The 20,474-nt window shown below is 34.0% G+C and overlaps 1 protein-coding gene and 1 long non-coding RNA gene across 2 annotated transcripts in view; both read left to right on the top strand.

The window, feature by feature from the left end:
- The first annotated feature begins 333 nt into the window (after nt 1-333).
- Nucleotides 334-20,474, top strand: part of LOC139489892 (testis-specific serine/threonine-protein kinase 1-like) — a 58,930-nt gene continuing 38,789 nt past the window's right edge. The window contains exons 1-5 of the mRNA XM_071276738.1: nt 334-689; nt 1,222-1,462; nt 1,961-2,092; nt 3,060-3,173; nt 5,081-5,224. Of these exons, the coding sequence (XP_071132839.1) occupies nt 393-689; nt 1,222-1,462; nt 1,961-2,092; nt 3,060-3,173; nt 5,081-5,224 (928 nt within the window). The 5' untranslated portion in view covers nt 334-392. The remainder of the gene's footprint in view (nt 690-1,221; nt 1,463-1,960; nt 2,093-3,059; nt 3,174-5,080; nt 5,225-20,474) is intronic.
- Nucleotides 6,186-19,074, top strand: LOC139487961 (uncharacterized). The gene is made up of 3 exons (XR_011655904.1): nt 6,186-6,569; nt 9,709-9,825; nt 18,916-19,074. It is a non-coding gene; the product is annotated as an uncharacterized lncRNA (long non-coding RNA).

Below are 20,474 nucleotides of genomic sequence, written 5' to 3'. Positions count from 1 at the left end.
AATTGTATTATATGTCTCTGTTAAAACGGATATTTTCATAGCAATAGCTTGTTATATTTATACGAAACTCTGTCGACATGTTTTCGAACAACCATATAACTTGTTTTTCTTTATCTACATTCTACACACATACATAGATCTGTTTTCGGACTTTTCCATTTTCAATTTGTTTGTATATAAGGGAGTTCAAATGCTACATATATCAAAATAAATGTTCGATATTTCTTAGCTCTTGATACTTGCACAATTTCATATATATCCGAAATATTGCGAATCTACATATTCTTTGCCAATCTTTTTCTTAATCTATTTTTGTTGCGTCATAAAGCTAGGAGACGTCACATAACGTTACCTAGAAGCAGGTCTTGGGGAATGAGGGAGCACACGAAAGAATGGCGAAATGGGACTTATCAGTAACGAGACTTAACAATGTACTGGCGTTAAAGGAGAAAAATGGCGGATGGAAACCAGATAAAACTAACTTAAACATACTGGAAACAAAAGGATTTATCATAGGAAAAACTATTGGCGAGGGGAAGTATTCAAAAGTAAAGAAAGCATTTTGCACCCGTACGAAAGAGACGGTTGCAATTAAAATTATCCACAAGTCCCGATTGCACCCAGGAGATTGTCAGAAGTTCATCCCAAGAGAACTAGAAATTTTGAGAACATTGCAGCACCATGGATTGGTAATCCTAGTTTTTACACTTTACATATATGATCCTACACTTTTTCAGTTCACAAGATATAATATTCTACTTTGACCAAATTTAAGTGTGTGCATTACTCTTGAATCTCTTACTGAAACTATATTTTCTTTGTTTGGTAATTTTAGAATCTGGCAGTGATTCAGCTGCAGCTTTTATTTTTTCTCTATTTCACTTTCATTAATACATACAAATAGAAGGAAAACATTGTGTATCTATAAGACAACAACTTAATAGTATACTAGCACAAACGACATGCATGTGAACTCTAGATTGAACCCCGAGTCTTTTTGGTTTTATCGAAGAATAAGAAAATAAAAGTTGTTATGGTACCCGATTATACGATTTGGTCAACTTCAGATAACTGTCAAGAGAAATATAGTTTCATAAGTTATTCGACAACTTTTACAAATTTTTGACAAAAAGGTGGAAAATATGGGGGATATGCTACTATACCCTTTACTCTGCCACCTATTTGAGCACTTAGAGTGATATCATATTTATTCTTTTTCAGTTAGATGTAATGCAGTTGTTTGAATGTGACCGAATGTTCTACATCACTATGGAATATGCACCCAATGGAGACTTAACAACTTTCATAAATAAACTTGGTTGTTTAGGGGAAGCAGATGCACGACGTTTGTTCAAGCAACTGCTAGATATTGTTGCTTACCTCCATGAGAGTGAAATATGTCATCGTGACATTAAATGTGACAATATTCTGTTAGATAGATATTTTAATGTTAAGCTGGCAGGTACGTCTCTCACAAATAATTTAAACACATCATCAGATACTTAATTATAACTAACATATTATAATTAATTTGTAATATTTTAGAACTTAACTACTCAACCATGATTTCTTATTTTAAAAATGAAAATCATATTTGTAGAGTGTTACTGTAGTAGTGCACATAAGTTAATGTGTCTTCAGGTTTTGATTTATTTTTTTTGCTACTTCGTGTATACTACAATACGCAATAAGTATTTTAGGGCTTGAATAACATTTGACTATATTTGTTGACAGCTTCTCAATCAATTCTCGTTACATATTGAATAAATCACCAAAAAATGTTATGAAAATATAAAAAAAAAAAGAAGATTTGGTATGATTGCCAATGAGTTAACTCTCCACAAGACCCAGACATTAACAACTATAGGTCATCGTACGGCCTTCAACAATGAGCAAGGCCCATACCGCATAGTCAGCAATAACATTTTATTTCATAAACTGATCATTTTTTTTCATTTAGATTTCGGTTTTGCGAGGACTATGCCAAGCAACGAGTTGCTGGAAACCAATTGTGGTTCTTATGTTTATACGGCACCGGAAGTCATGGATGGCAATCACTATGATGGAGTCACAGCGGACATATGGAGCATGGGTAATAAATAATACACATATGTTCTTTTCTAAGGATTAATTGCATTGCAAGTTCGCATAAAAAATAAATAATACATATTCAAAGCTGACCTTCTTATCTGTTATGATTAAAATGCTTCTTTCTGTAATTTTATTGAGGTGTAAACGCGTTGACCAGAGCTGATTCGTATGTTCATTCTGTTTGTTGTATAGTATTTTACGATTTACTTTGCGAGGAGTATGTTTGATCTGTATGCTCTGTGGTATATATGCGTGATTCATATGTTCATTTCTTGTGTTATATAGTATTTTCTATTTACTTTTTCAGGAGTATGTTTATTCTGTATACACCGTGGCATATATGCGTGTGTCTTGTGTTCATTCTGTGAGATTGTATACTAGTAGTATTTTACAATTTACTTTTTTCAGGAACATGTTTGTTCTGTATGCTTTGTGGTATAAATGCGTGTTTCTGATGCTAGTTCTATATGTTGTATTGTATTTTACGATTTACTTTGCAAGGATTATGTTTGTTCTCTATGCTGTGTGTTATAGATCTAAATGCGTGTTTCGTATGATAATTCTGTGTGTTGTATAGTTTTTTATGCCCCACCTACGATAGTAGAGGGGCATTATGTTTTCTGGTCTGTGCGTCCGTTCGTCCGTCTGTCCCGCTTCAGGTTAAAGTTTTTGGTCAAGGTAGTTTTTGATGAAGTTGAAGTCCAATCGACTTCAAACTTAGTATACATGTTCCCTATGATATTATCTTTTTAATTTTAATGGCAAATTAGAGGGTTTTACCCCAATTTCACAGTCCACTGAACATAGAAAATGATAGTGCGAGTGGGGCATTCGTGTACTGGGGACACATTCTTGTTTTAAATATACTTTTTCAGGAGTATAATTGTTTTGAGTGCACCTTGGTATATATGCGTGTTTCGTATGTTCATTATGTATGTTGTAAAGTATTTTGCGGTTTACTTTTTCAGGAATATGTTTGTACTCTATGCTGTGTGGTAGATTACCGTATCGTGACGAAGATATCGATATCCTCAGGTGTTGCATGTCAGAAAAGTTACAGTTCTTCAAATATGTTTCCAAAGGTGAGTGGATTTTTTTTTATTGCTTGATAAATGTAATTAACAAAAGTCTGAATATAAACTTACTTTACCAAAAGCAATAATTTAGAGCAGTTGTTGCAAAGCTTGCTTATACTCACAAAAAACATCCTCTTACTCCAATTAGATCAGGTCTTTTTTCTTTCTTTTTTTTCAAGTAAAATTTTTAAAACAGCCAATCAGAAAATAAAACACACACACAAAAAAAACCTAAACATATCATACAATTTGAAAAGCAAAATCTCTTTCATTGTATAAATACAAGTGAAAGGGGAGATAATAACTAGCGTAATATAAGCAAATTCTTCTTTTGATTCCAATCAAGTTATCTTTTAACAGTTTAATGTGTTTATAAAATCATTAATATGTCATTTTATTTTTTTCTCATATATTCACACACTAAAGTAAATAAAACCACTTTGTCCATTTTATTTTTAAAAATAATTACCAAAAACAAATCAGTCCGTAAGGGTACTCTATTAGCACATTGGCGAATGCTTCGGTGTTGATATCAATCGTATGATACGTAAAAATCTATGTTTAAACTTTGACCTTACATTATATCTCCTAATAATGGCTACAACTGAGAGATATTAATCTGCTTATTAGGAAGAAATAATATATCTATATACTAATTTAATAGCATTTTTATATGCAGTTGATTAAGCAAGTTGTTAAATGCAAGTTTTATTCCCTTTTTTTTTTATTACCTTCACGAATTTTATATATAACATCATTAATTTTGTTTTATAACAATATTCGAGATCGTTATTTTTCTGAAGAAAATTAGATATTTCATGTCTATGAGAAATACCATGATATCAACAGTACGTGTATGATGGAGATATAGTAAGCATAACTGTAATTTTAAAGCATAACGTCAACATAAACAAAACTATAGAGAAAACAAATTGCCTGATTTCATTTACTTGATAATTTTTTTTTACTGACGACATACTACAACAACCACTGGACTTAACGCTTCTGTATACTAAGATCAGATGTGACAGTAATACACATGCTTGTGACCATGCACTCACCTCACACCTTGCCTCATATAGCAATGCGACAGCTTAATACCACACCAAATGGTAAAAAATACTCACCAATTCAGTTTACAAAGAAATAACAACACAGAAAGACACAAAGTACCAATTTACGAGTATTCTTGGTCGCCAAAAGCAATTCCAGACTTAAACTTCATTAAACAAATAGATCATGGTGTTCTTATCCCAGGCATAGATTCCCTTATCCCTATTTGGCACAACTTTTTGGAATTTTTGGTCCTTAATGCTCTTCAACTTCATGCTTTTTTGCTTTGTTAAATATTTTGATCTTAGCGTCACTGATGAGTCGTATGTAGACAAAACGCGCGTCTTTAATTATAAGCCTGATACCTTCGATAATTTATCAAACAGATATATATCAATCAAAACGCTTCTAATGGATTCAGCTCAAAAACATCAAAAGCCCAATAAAAGTAGATCTCTTGCAATGCCAACATGGAAATAACGACAAGACTCAAAATAATAAGTATCAACAATTGGACATTTGCATACGTCCAGTCATGATTTTTAAATTGTTGAAAACATGATCAATGTCAATAAAGAAAATATTAAAAAATCTGCCAACAGTGCTCTTAGATTTTGTTTACCTTATTTACCAATAATTCTGCGTGAATCATATCTTAATTCACTAACTCTTTAAGCAACATCAGCACCGAAAATGAAATATTTATTGAAGCTTACATATAAGGGACTATTTTCTTTTTTTAATTTTGACTTATTTGATTAAACTTTAACTTTAGGACCAGTTTAAAGTTGGTTATATCATCTTGTCCATCGTCGTCTTCAACTTTTACTAATATCGTTCTTGGTTTATTTTTCCTTGAGATGGTCGGGATTTGATAAAGCAGATGTTGAACATCGAGCCTGGAAAACGTCCACTAATATCTTCCATATACAAACACAGATGGATGTGTAAACCTCTCAAAGGAACAGGAGATTCGTCTGTGTCAGCTATGGCTATGAAGGCTGGTAAGTGTAAATCTCTTTAAAGGAAAAAAAGAACATGAGAATCGTATGTTTCATCTATGACGACGAAGGCTGCATGTTAAGTTTAAACCTCCAAACGGAACAGGAGAATCATCTGTGTCACTCAGTTATGGCTATGCAAGCATGTGAGCAAAACTCTATTAAAGAAACATGAGATTTTTATGTGTCAGGTATGGATCAGAAGTCTGGTGTGTTAACATATAAAAGGAACGGGAGATTCGTCTGTGTCAACAATGGCTATGATGGTTGGTAGGTGTAAACCTTTAAAAGGAGCAGGTGTATCTTACAGCCGATTTCATTGAGTGTGTAGCTATAAAGATTTTATCTTTTTTACCTAACCTAATGATGACTTACCGGTTCAGTTATTACCTTTAGCTACACACTCTATGAAATCGGCTGTAAAAGAAATTCGTTAATGTGTTATTGTACAGGAATATGAGGCGATGAGGCAAAGACAGAGTGATACATTCAACTAAATATAATGGAAATCACTATTCAATAAATAAAATACATTTTTAATGATAAAATTTCTGAGGTTAACCTTGTACATTAAACCCAAATCCGAGCAGGCAAAAAAGTTGTTAATAAATAAAATTGAGAATGGAAATGGGGAATGTGTCAAAGCGACAACAACCCGACCATGAAGCAGCATGACGTGGCTGTTTCAAGGTAATTGTACTTGGTAATTTCTACATACACATTCTGGGTAGTTTGGCACCGACTATTCAACTACTGTGTGAGAAGGACATGTTTTGTGTTTGAATAAATGGTTTGTCGCGAGATAAAAAAAAATGTCGTGAAGGAAATAATTTTCTATTATCTACAGCAAGGTACGAGTCTAAAAACAAAGATACTCTATATAAATTTGAGGTAGGCACTTAAAGTTAACCATCGAGAGACGTTAACCACCGAGAGTCGGTTTTTAGACCCGCCCAGTGCACCTAAGCACGCCTACTTTTGAAGCTCTTTAGTATGAAGATAAGAAAAATATACGAAATTACGGAACTGTATACCCTGTTTTATGCTTGTTGTTGGTGTTTCTTGCGCATGCGCACAAAGCACGGTGATAGTTACGGTTACTGACTCAGGAACCTTGTATATTACATACGTTTACTAAACTGGATCCTTGTTGTGTTCAGTTATCGATACACTACGATGGAATTACGGACCAGTTTAACATAAACATGGTAAATAGATAGACAGCTGATAATCATAATTGATTAAGAAATAACCTGGAAGAAGAAATGAGTTAACTATTGATTACAACAGAGACGAGAATGCCATCGTGTTTGTTCTCCTAAAAAAAGCAGGAACATTGGAGTTTATGGTTAGATTTTAAATATTTATTGTCTCCAAACTGGGTAAATTTGATATAGTAACACCCCCCCCCCCCCCCCTTTTTTTTTTAAATAACTCGAGAACCACACATCTCGCTCGCTTAATAAAGTAACAATAAGAAATAATTATTGTTAGTTTCAAGAATAATTAATCGTCAAAACTCATCCCCTCCCCGACATCAAAGGAAGTTAAATGTATTATCCCAAAATTAGACCAAATTTTTATACGACCGCAAATTTTGAAAAAATTTTCGTCGTATATTGCTATCACGTTGGCGTCGGCGTCGTCGTCGTCGTCGTCGTCGGCGTCGTCGTCGTCGGCGTCGTCGTCCGGCGTCCGAATACTTTTAGTTTTCGCACTCTAACTTTAGTAAAAGTGAATCGAAATCTATGAAATTTTAACACAAGGTTTATGACCACAAAAGGAAGGTTGGTATTGATTTTGGGAGTTTTGGTCCCAACATTTTAGGAATTAGGGGCCAAAAAGGGCCCAAATAAGCATTTTCTTGGTTTTCGCACTATAACTTTAGTTTAAGTTAATAGAAATCTATGAAATTTTGACACAAGGTTTATGACCACAAAAGAACGGTTGGGATTGATTTTGGGAGTTTTGGTCTCAACAGTTTAGGAATTAGGGGCCAAAAAAGGGCCCAAATAAGCATTATTCTTGGTTTTCGCACAATAACATTAGTTTAAGTAAATAGAAATCAATGAAATTTAAACACAATGTTAATGACTACAAAAGGAAGGTTGGTATTGATTTTGGGAGTTTAGGTCCCAACAGTTTAGGAATTAGGGGCCAAAAAGGGACCCAAATAAGCATTTTTCTTGGTTTTCGCACCATAACGTTAGTATAAGTAAATAGAAATCTATGAAATTTAAACACAAGGTTTATGACCATAAAAGAAAGGTTGGGTTTGATTTTGGGAGTTTTGGTCCCAATATAATAAGGGGCCCAAAGGGTCCAAAATTAAACTTTTGTTTGATTTCATCAAAATTGAATAATTGGGGTTCTTTGATATGCTGAATCTAACTGTCATGACTGTGTATGTAGATTCTTAACTTTTGGTCCCGTTTTCAAATTGGTCTACATTAAGGTCCAAAGGGTCCAAAATTAAACTTAGTTTGATTTTGACAAAAAATGAATCAGTTAGGTTCTTTGATATGCTGAATCTAAAAATGTACTTAGATTCTTGATTATTGGCCCAGTTTTCAAGTTGGTCCAAATCGGGGTCCAAAATTAAACTTTGTTTGATTTCATCAAAAATTGAATAAATGGGGTTCTTTGATATACCAAATCTAACTGTGTATGTAGATTCTTCATTTTTGGTCCTGTTTTCAAATTGGTCTACACTAAAGTCCAAAGGGTCCAAAATTAAACTTAGTCTGATTTTAACAAAAATTGAAATCTTGAAGTTCTTTGATATGCTGAATTCAAAAATGTACTTAGATTTTTTATTATGGGCCCAGTTTTCAAGTTGGTCCAAATCAGGATCTAAAATTATTATATTAAGTATTGTGCAATAGCAAGTCTTTTCAATTGCACAGTATTGCGCAATGGCAAGAAATATCTAATTGCACAATATTGTGAAATATCAAAAAAAAAATTAATTAGAGTTATCTTTCTTTGTCCAGAATAGTAAGCAAGAAATATCTAATTGCAAAATATTGTGCAATAGCAAGATTTTTTTTTAATTGGAGTTATCTTTCTTTGTCCAGAATCAACTTAAATCTTTGTTATATACAATATACAATGTATATTCACTTTTTACTACCAACTGATAAATTAAAATAATCTTTACCATTCAGTGATAACAAGCAGTTTTTTTACATCTTAATATTTTATGATGTATTTAAATGAGTAGTTATTGTTGCAAACTCCATTAGAAATTTTAATTGAGATTAGTTTTGGAATAAGGGAAAGGGGGATGTGATTAAAAAAATTGGGTTCAATTTTTCTCATTTGAAATTTCATAAATAAAAAAGAAAATTTCTTCAAACATTTTTTTGAGAGTATTAATATTCAACAGCATAGTGAATTGCTCTAAGAGAAACAAAAATTTTAAGTTCATTAGAACACATTCATTCTGTGTCAGAAACCTATGCTGTGTCAACTATTTAATCACAATCCAAATTTAGAGCTGAATCCAGCTTGAATGTTGTGTCCATACTTGCCCTAACCGTTCAGGGTTCAACCTCTGCGGTCGTATAAAGCTACGCCCTGCGGAGCATCTGGTTATGATATAAGGACGTCTTGACAGGCTATTATTTTATTTTGTTTTGTTGGGTTTTTTTTTGCTTTGACGTCTTCCTCCTGTATGAAAAAAAAACCATAATAGACCCCCCCCCTTTTTCCCCATAATATAGCTTTTTAAGAAGTCATAATTATTTGGACTACCCCTGAATATATTTCAGACAGACTCTTCTCTAAAAAAATGTAAACATGATTTGAGAGAAATCTTTGGAATAGTTTTTTAAATGATTTAATTATTATGTCATGTATATAATTGACATTAACATAGTTATAAACTGAGACTACTAGTATAACACATAGTGTTATAGTAGTCTCAGCTATAAACTTTCCATTGTATTGACCAATATGACTAACTCATATGCTCTTTCCCATAAATTTCACAATATCAATATATTACAGTAAAACTCATAGTTTGATGACATTGTTTAAGACTATTGACCTCAGGTCAGCCTAAACTGAGTTTAAAACTGTAATTTATTCATTAAAACAGTTCAAGACATGTACCTTCTGAAATGTGATTGCATCAAAATTAAACCTAAGGCATAACATACTTAGTGTGCAGGAAGTGCCACCAAATAAATACTGATTTGTAAAATTAGATGATGATATTTGTGAAGTCAAAGATATTATAGCTAGTTATAACTGGTTTTAGATATAAATCTGAGTAAAAGGTTGATTTATATGTGCTCTTTCATGTTTTAGATTATAATTTAAATTTAATCTTTTGAAGTTTTTTTTATAATATTAAGACATTAAAATCACAATTATTTATTTATACACAAAAAAATAATTTTTGTCCTTTTTTAGTTGAATGACTGTACACAAACATTATACACACATAATTTTGATAATTCTGTAATGTTTTTTTTCTATAGCCCAAGAATGTGACAAAAGACTTATTAATCCAGATTTACAAAAAATAGAAATAGTTCAGCTACCATAAGCATGATAAGACTGCTATGACAAAAATTTTGCATTTTCCAGAATTTGAGGTAGAGTATAGTTAGGAATAGTTTGATTATGCAGATGCTTAGTTTGCCATAAACAATTATGCCCTTGATACAAAAGCAGAGGAAACAAAAAAGTATGAAAATAGTTGAAAAAAGTAATCATTATTACCTAGTCATATACTGTAAATAGAAAAAGAGAAAAGTACTGGTTATGATTTGGTATTTTTAATAGCATTATCATTCGTCCATAACTTGGAATATATACTGGATTGAGCTTGACATTTATTTAATATCATTGACACATGGTTGCAAGAAATGAAAGATGGTAATTTAAACCTAGCAATTTTATTAAGATTTAAAAAAAAAAGCTTTTGATTTGGTAGAATATGACTTTCTTTGTTTAAAGCTCGACATGTATGGATTTAGTGAGACTACTGTTAGTTTTTATAAGTCGTTCCTGAATAACAAAAGGTATACATTTGTAATGTTAACTCTGAACAACAACATGTAAAATTTGGTGTTCCCCAATGTTCTATACCTTGTCCTCTATTGTTTGTGCTATTTATAAATGACCTTCCCTTATGCATTAAAAATTGTGAAACAGACCTATATCGTTGTATATGCTGATGACACCACTATTCATAAATCAAGGGGAAACATCTAGAAAATATAAATGATGATGTTCAAGAAGATTTATACAGGGTTGAAGAGTGGTGTAAAATGAATAACATGATCATAGATGCAAATGAAACAAAATGTTTGATTACTGGAACAAAGCAGAAACTATTCAGACTTTTCAACCAAACTTGATAATAAATTAAAGTATTACAAAATTCTTCATGTGAAAAAATATTAGTTTCAAAATTGACAGCCCACTAAGCATGCTAAGTAACTGGAGAAATCAAATTGACCAAGGTTGTGCTAATATATCATCCAGAATATACCATCTTTCTTAAATACATTTTTTTTTATATAACTGCAAGAAAACATAATACAATGGGTGTTCTGCCTCTAATTGACTACTGTTGTATTATTTGGGATGAATGTAAAAATTTAGGGATAACAAGAATTTTAAAAATCCAAAAAAAGGGCAGCATGATAAATTCTAGATGCAGATCCGTTATCCCTCTTGGTATATAGGAGCACTATATTCTATGTTAACCCCCGCCAGTAGGTATCAACAAATACTGTTGATAGACGGTATATAGGAGCACTATATTCCATGTTAACCACCGACGGTAGGTATAGACAAATACTGGTGATAGACGGTATATAGGAGCACTAAATTGTATGTTAACCACCGACGGTAGGTATAGACAAATACTGTTGATAGACGGTATATAGCACTATATTGTATGTTAACTACCGACGGTAGGTATAGACAAATACTGTTGATAGACGGTATATAGGAGCACTATATTGTATGTTAACCACCGACACTAGGTATAGACAAATACTGTTGATAGACGGTATATGGGAGCACTATATTGTATGTTAACCACCGACGGTAGGTATAGACAAATACTGTTGATAGACGGTTTATGGGAGCACTATATTGTATGTTAACCACCGAGGGTAGGTATAGACAAATTCTGTTGATAGACGGTATATAGGAGCACTATATTGTATGTTAACCACCGACGGTAGGTATAGACAAATACTGTTGATAGACGGTATATAGGAGCACTATATTGTATGTTAACTACCGACGGTAGGTATAGACAAATACTGTTGATAGACGGTATATAGGAGCACTATATTGTATGTTAACTACGTATACCGGCAATAGATATAGACAAATACTGTTGATAGACGGTATATGGGAGCACTATATTGTATGTTAACCACCGACGGTAGGTATAGACAAATACTGTTGATAGACGGTATATAGGAGCACTATATTGTATGTTAACTACCGACACTAGGTATAGACAAATACTGTTGATAGACGGTATATGGGAGCACTATATTGTATGTTAACCAACGACGGTAGGAATAGACAAATACTGTTGATAGACGGTATATAGGAGCACTATATTGTATGTTAACCACCGACGGTAGGTATAGACAAATACTGTTGATAGACGGTTTATGTGAGCACTATATTGTATGTTAACCACCGACGGTAGGTATAGACATATACGGTTGATAGACGGTATATAGGAGCACAATATTGTATGTTAACCACTGACGGAAGGTATAGACAAATACTGTTGATAGACGGTATATAGGAGCACTGTATTGTATTTTAACTACCGACGGTAGGTAGAGACAAATACTGTTGTTAGACGGTATTTAGGAGCACTATATTGTATGTTAACTACCGACAGTAGGTATAGACAAATACTGTTGATAGACGGTATATGGGAGCACTATGTTGTATGTTAACAACCGACGGTAGGAATAGACAAATACTGTTGATAGACGGTATATAGGAGCACTATATTGTATGTTAACCACCGACGGTAGGTTTAGACAAATACTGTTGATAGACGGTATATAGAAGCACTATATTGTATGTTAACTACCGACAGTAGGTATAGACAAATACTGTTGATAGACGGTATATAGGAGCATTATATTGTATGTTAACCACCGACTGTAGGTATAGACATATACTGTTGATAGATGGTATATAGGAGCAACTACCGATAGTAGGTATAGACAGATACTGTTGATAGACGGTATCAAAGAGCACTATATTGTATGTAAACCAGCGACGGTAGGTATAGACAAATACTGTTGATAAACGGTATATAGTAGCACTATATTGTATGTTAACTACCGACAGTAGGTATAGACAAATACTGTTGATAGACGGTATATGGGAGCACTATTTTGTATGTTAACCACCGACGGTAGGTATAGACAAATACTGTTGATAGACGGTATATAGGAGCACTACATCTTATGTCAACCACCGACGGTAGGTATAGACAAATACTGGTGATAGACAGTATATAGGAGCAACTACCGATAGTAGGTATAGACAGATACTGTTGATAGACGGTATCAAAGAGCACTATATTGTATGTAAACCAGCGACGGTAGGTATAGACAAATACTGTTGATAAACGGTATATAGTAGTACTATATTGTATGTTAACTACCGACAGTAGGTATAGACAAATACTGTTGATAGACGGTATATGGGAGCACTATTTTGTATGTTAACCACCGACGGTAGGTATAGACAAATACTGTTGATAGACGGTATATAGGAGCACTATATTGTATGTTAACCACCGACGGTAGGTATAGACAAATACTGTTGATAGACGGTATAAAGGAGCACTATATTGTATGTTAACTACCGACGGTAGGTATAGACAAATACTGTTGATAGACGGTATATAGGAGCACTATATTGTATGTTAACCACTGACGGTAGGTATAGACATATACTGTTGATAGACGGTATATAGGAGCACTATATTGTATGTTAACCAGCGACGGTAGGTATAGACAAATACTGTTGATAGACGGTATATAGAAGCACTATATTGTATGTTAACTACCGACAGTAGGTGTAGACAAATACTGTTGATAGACGGTTTATGGGAGCACTATATTGTATGATAACCACCGACGGTAGGTATAGACAAATTCTGTTGATAGACGGTATATAGGAGCACTATATTGTATGTTAACCACCGACGGTAGGTATAGACAAATACTGTTGATAGACGGTATATAGGAGCACTATATTGTATGTTAACTACCGACGGTAGGTATAGACAAATACTGTTGATAGACGGTATATAGGAGCACTATATTGTATGTTAACTACCGACAATAGATATAGACAAATACTGTTGATAGACGGTATATGGGAGCACTATATTGTATGTTAACCACCGACGGTAGGTATAGACAAATACTGTTGATAGACGGTATATAGGAGCACTATATTGTATGTTAACCACCGACGGTAGGTATAGACAAATACTGTTGATAGACGGTATATAGGAGCACTATATTGTATGTTAACTACCGACACTAGGTATAGACAAATACTGTTGATAGACGGTATATGGGAGCACTATATTGTATGTTAACCACCGACGGTAGGTATAGACATATACTGTTGATAGACGGTATATAGGAGCACAATATTGTATGTTAACCACTGACGGAAGGTATAGACAAATACTGTTGATAGACGGTATATATGAGCACTATATTGTATTTTAACTACCGACGGTAGGTATAGACAAATACTGTTGATAGACGGTATTTAGGAGCACTATATTGTATGTTAACTACCGACAGTAGGTATAGACAAATACTGTTGATAGACGGTATATGGGAGCACTATGTTGTATGTTAACAACCGACGGTAGGAATAGACAAATACTGTTGATAGACGGTATATAGGAGCACTATATTGTATGTTAACCACCGACGGTAGGTTTAGACAAATACTGTTGATAGACGGTATATAGAAGCACTCTATTGTATGTTAACTACCGACAGTAGGTATAGACAAATACTGTTGATAGACGGTATATAGGAGCATTATATTGTATGTTAACCACCGACTGTACATGTAGGTATAGACATATACTGTTGATAGATGGTATATAGGAGCACTATATTGTATGTTAACCACTGATGGTAGGTATAGCCAAATACTGTTGATAGACGGTATATAGGAGCACTATATCTTATGTTAACCACCGACGGTAGGTATAGACAAATACTGGTGATAGACAGTATATAGGAGCAACTACCGATAGTAGGTATAGACAGATACTGTTGATAGACGGTATCAAAGAGCACTATATTGTATGTAAACCAGCGACGGTAGGTATAGACAAATACTGTTGATAAACGGTATATAGTAGCACTATATTGTATGTTAACTACCGACAGTAGGTATAGACAAATATTGTTGATAGACGGTATATGGGAGCACTATTTTGTATGTTAACCACCGACGGTAGGTATAGACAAATACTGTTGATAGACGGTATATAGGAGCACTATATTGTATGTTAACCACCGACGGTAGGTATAGACAAATACTGTTGATAGACGGTATATAGGAGCACTATATTGTATGTTAACCACTGACGGTAGGTATAGACATATACTGTTGATAGACGGTATATAGGAGCACTATATTGTATGTTAACTACCGACAGTAGGTATAGACAAATATTGTTGATAGACGGTATATGGGAGCACTATTTTGTATGTTAACCACCGACGGTAGGTATAGACAAATACTATTGATAGACGGTATAAAGGAGCACTATATTGTATGTTAACTACCGACGGTAGGTATAGACAAATACTGTTGATAGACGGTATATAGGAGCACTATATTGTATGTTAACCACTGACGGTAGGTATAGACATATACTGTTGATAGACGGTATATAGGAGCACTATATTGTATGTTTACCAGCGACGGTAGGTATAGACAAATACTGTTGATAGACGGTATATAGAAGCACTATATTGTATGTTAACTACCGACAGTAGGTATAGACAAATACTGTTGATAGACGGTATATAGGAGCATTATATTGTATGTTAACCACCGACGGTAGGTATAGACATATACTGTTGATAGATGGTATATAGAAGCACTATATTGTATGTTAACTACCGACAGTAGGTATAGACAAATACTGTTGATAGACGGTATATAGGAGCACTATATTGTATGTTAACTACCGACAGTAGGTATAGACAAATACTGTTGATAGACGGTATTTAGGAGCACTATATTGTATGTTAACTACCGACAGTAGGTATAGACAAATACTGTTGATAGACGGTATATGGGAGCACTATGTTGTATGTTAACAACCGACGGTAGGAATAGACAAATACTGTTGATAGACGGTATATAGGAGCACTATATTTTATGTTAACCACCGACGGTAGGTTTAGACAAATACTGTTGATAGACGGTATATAGAAGCACTATATTGTATGTTAACTACCGACAGTAGGTATAGACATATACTGCTGAAAGACGGTATATAGGAGCACTATATTGTATGTTAACTACCGACAGTAGGTATAGACAAATACTGTTGATAGACGGTATATAGGAGCACTATATTGTATGTTAACTACCGACACTAGGTATAGACAAATACTGTTGATAGACGGTATATGGGAGCACTATATTGTATGTTAACCAACGACGGTAGGAATAGACAAATACTGTTGATAGACGGTATATAGGAGCACTATATTGTATGTTAACCACCGACGGTAGGTATAGACAAATACTGTTGATAGACGGTATATAGAAGCACTATATTGTATGTTAACTACCGACAGTAGGTATAGACAAATACTGTTGATAGACGGTTTATGGGAGCACTATATTGTATGTTAACCACCGACGGTAGGTATAGACATATACTGTTGATAGACGGTATATAGGAGCACAATATTGTATGTTAACCACTGACGGAAGGTATAGACAAATACTGTTGATAGACGGTATATAGGAACACTATATTGTATTTTAACTACCGACGGTAGGTATAGACAAATACTGTTGATAGACGGTATTTAGGAGCACTATATTGTATGTTAACTACCGACAGTAGGTATAGACAAATACTGTTGATAGACGGTATATGGGAGTACTATGTTGTATGTTAACAACCGACGGTAGGAATAGACAAATGCTGTTGATAGACGGTATATAGGAGCACTATATGGTATGTTAACCACCGACGGTAGGTTTAGACAAATACTGTTGATAGACGGTATATAGAAGCACTATATTGTATGTTAACTACCGACAGTAGGTATAGACAAATACTGTTGATAGACGGTATATAGGAGCATTATATTGTATGTTAACCACCGACGGTAGGTATAGACATATACTGTTGATAGATGGTATATAGAAGCACTATATTGTATGTTAAGTACCGACAGTAGGTATAGACAAATACTGTTGATAGACGGTATATAGAAGCACTATATTGTATGTTAACTACCGACAGTAGGTATAGACAAATACTGTTGATAGACGGTATTTAGGAGCACTATATTGTATGTTAACTACCGACAGTAGGTATAGACAAATACTGTTGATAGACGGTATATGGGAGCACTATGTTGTATGTTAACAACCGACGGTAGGAATAGACAAATACTGTTGATAGACGGTATATAGGAGCACTATATTTTATGTTAACCACCGACGGTAGGTTTAGACAAATACTGTTGATAGACGGTATATAGAAGCACTATATTGTATGTTAACTACCGACAGTAGGTATAGACATATACTGCTGATAGACGGTATATAGGAGCACTATATTGTATGTTAACTACCGACAGTAGGTATAGACAAATACTGTTGATAGACGGTATATAGGAGCACTATATTGTATGTTAACTACCGACACTAGGTATAGACAAATACTGTTGATAGACGGTATATGGGAGCACTATATTGTATGTTAACCAACGACGGTAGGAATAGACAAATACTGTTGATAGACGGTATATAGGAGCACTATATTGTATGTTAACCACCGACGGTAGGTATAGACAAATACTGTTGATAGACGGTATATAGAAGCACTATATTGTATGTTAACTACCGACATACTGTTGATAGACGGTATATAGGAGCACTATATTGTATGTTAACCAGCGACGGTAGGTATAGACAAATACTGTTGATAGACGGTATATAGAAGCACTATATTGTATGTTAACTACCGACAGTAGATATAGACAAATACTGTTGATAGACGGTATATAGGAGCATTATATTGTATATTAACCACCGACGGTAGGTATAGACATATACTGTTGATAGATGGTATATAGAAGCACTATATTGTATGTTAACTACCGACAGTAGGTATAGACAAATACTGCTGATAGACGGTATAAAGAAGCACTATATTGTATGTTAACTACCGACAGTAGGTATAGACAAATACTGTTGATAGACGGTATATAGGAGCATTATATTGTATGTTAACCACCGACGGTAGGTATAGACATATACTGTTGATAGATGGTATATAGGAGCATTATATTGTATGTTAACCACCGACGGTAGGTATAGACATGTACTGTTGATAGATGATATATAGGAGCACTATATTGTATGTTAACCACTGACGGTAGGTATAGCCAAATACTGTTGATAGACGGTATATAGGAGCACTATATCTTATGGTAACCACCGACGGTAGGTATAGACAAATACTGGTGATAGACGGTATATAGAAGCAACTACCGACAGTAGGTATAGACAGATACTGTTGATAGACGGTATCAAAGAGCACTATATTGTATTTAAACCACCGACGGTAGGTATAGACAAATACTGTTGATAGACGATATATAGGAGCACTATATTGTATGTTAACCATCGACGGTAGGTATAGACAAATACTGTTGATAGATGGTATAGAGGAGCACTATATTGTATGTTAACTACCGACGGTAGGTATAGACAAATACTGTTGATAGACAGTATATAGGAGCAGTATATTGTATGTTAACTACCGACAGTAGGTATAGACAAATACTGTTGATAGACGGTATATGGGAGCACTATGTTGTATGTTAACCACCGACGGTAGGTATAGACAAATACTGTTGATAGACGGTATATACATTGTAGGAGCACTATATTGTATGTTAACCACCGACGGTAGGTATAGACAAATACTGTTGATGGACGGTGCAAAGGAGTACTATATCGTATGTTAACCACTGACGGTAGGTATAGACAAATACTGTTGATAGACGGTATATAGGAGGACTGTATTGTATGTTAACCACCGACGGTAGGTATAGACAAATACTGTTGATATACGGTATAGGCGTATTGTATCTTATGTCAAACATCGACGATAGGTATGGACAAAATCCGACAAATACTGTATACAGACAGTGTATAGAAGTACTGTATTGTATGGTAAACACTGACGGTTGGTATGGACAATTTCTGTATCATGCATCAATTGTAAATAAAAGTATCATGTGAGTGACACAGGATCATTGAAGCCTCTAGTTTTGATATTATTAATGTGGAGATCTGGTCTAATTTATCATTTTCTCTATTACATGCATGATAACTACAACAATTGAATTGAAATAAAAGTGATAATATTTCTGTTGTAGGTTATCAAGATTTAGTGTTTCCATACAAGTGACAAAGATTGAACAACAAAAACATCTCAAACTTTACAGGACAGAGTAGACTTTTTTCACTGTGCTTAGTTTTGTCTTTATGTCTAAATTATGATACCTTTGAAAAAACCAATAAAATATGGAATAACATTTATTTCTATCTTATAAAGTGGAGTGAAGAAATAAGGGGTCATTGAAAACATAAGAATATATTGCTATCATATATGCAGATCAGCAGCCCATACATTTGCTATAGCACATAAATATGGGACCAATAATTTCAAGTTGCCTTTTAAAAAAGACCTTATTAATGTTATGCGAGATACCACCAAAGACCACTAGGTGTTGATCAAATGATATTGTAAATAAGAGGGTTGTCCAAAATATTTCCAACAGCTGTTTGATATACACTACCTTAATCAAACCACAATGGTAAAAAAACAGTTTTGGTCAGTCTTAAAAGAAGCAAATATAATTTAGAAAAAGTGCAAGCTGTTTATAAAAACTACAAATAACTGCCAGTCCTAAATGTGGGTGGAGATTACCATTTAGCACAAATGAGTTTCTGGACTAAAGAAAGTAATTTCGGCACAAACCGATTAATCCCTTTCAAAAACTATGTGTAGTCCCTTTTATAAAAGTGGCAGATTATCTTTCTATCTAGAGTATCTATGACAACTAACTGCTGCTCCTAGTGACGTTAGTCTTTGGTTTTTGAAAAGATTGGATATATTGTCACAATTCTTTTCTAAGGTACCGGTCTGATAAACAGGAAGTAGCCAGATTAGCTACTAAATATATGCACACTGAAATATAGTCCCTTAAAATTCCCATGGCTGTGTACATGTTCAGATACGAACTATGAAAATTTTGTTTATATCTTTAGAGAAGTAAAATCAAGTATGTATGTCTTTAGTTTTGTCAAATTGCTGTCTTGTTTTGTCCTGTTATTAGGTAACAGTACTGATACAATACTGTAAAAATACGGAGATGTGGTATGATTGCCAATGAGACGCCTACATGTATCCACTCAAGTTCAAATAAAGTGGATGTAAGCAGTTATATGCAACCATACAGCCTTCAACAATGAGAAAAATCATATCAAATAGACCCTTGTAAATAGTTGTTGATCAAATGATATTGTAAATAAGAGGGTTGTATATTTCATGACGGTATAATACTAAACCCCTAACAGGAGGGATTGTGCCTGATATTCATATGATGAAGACATAATCTTTCAATCAGTTTAATTAAGGTCTGGTTCTGGCATGTCAATAACTGCTAGTAGTCTGTTGTTATTTATGTATTATTGTCATTTTGTTTATTTTCTTTTGTTTCATATTGTTTTTTGGAAAATGACGCAGTCATTGTTCCATAACTGCCGACCTGAACTTCATTACATTTCTCTGCCTACCGCGCTTGGTTTCGTATTTCCTATTTTCCATACAAACTGGAATCTGCTTGTGTTATCATTATGCATCATTGTGTAGTATTAAATCAGCCAGGACCCAGTTTACACTGGTTTTTGCTTGTATTCCACTACACTCGAA

This window comes from Mytilus edulis, chromosome 9, assembly GCF_963676685.1.
Source record: "Mytilus edulis chromosome 9, xbMytEdul2.2, whole genome shotgun sequence".
NCBI classification, from domain to species: Eukaryota; Metazoa; Mollusca; class Bivalvia; order Mytilida; family Mytilidae; genus Mytilus; species Mytilus edulis.
This window is presented reverse-complemented; position numbering and strand designations above follow the sequence as displayed.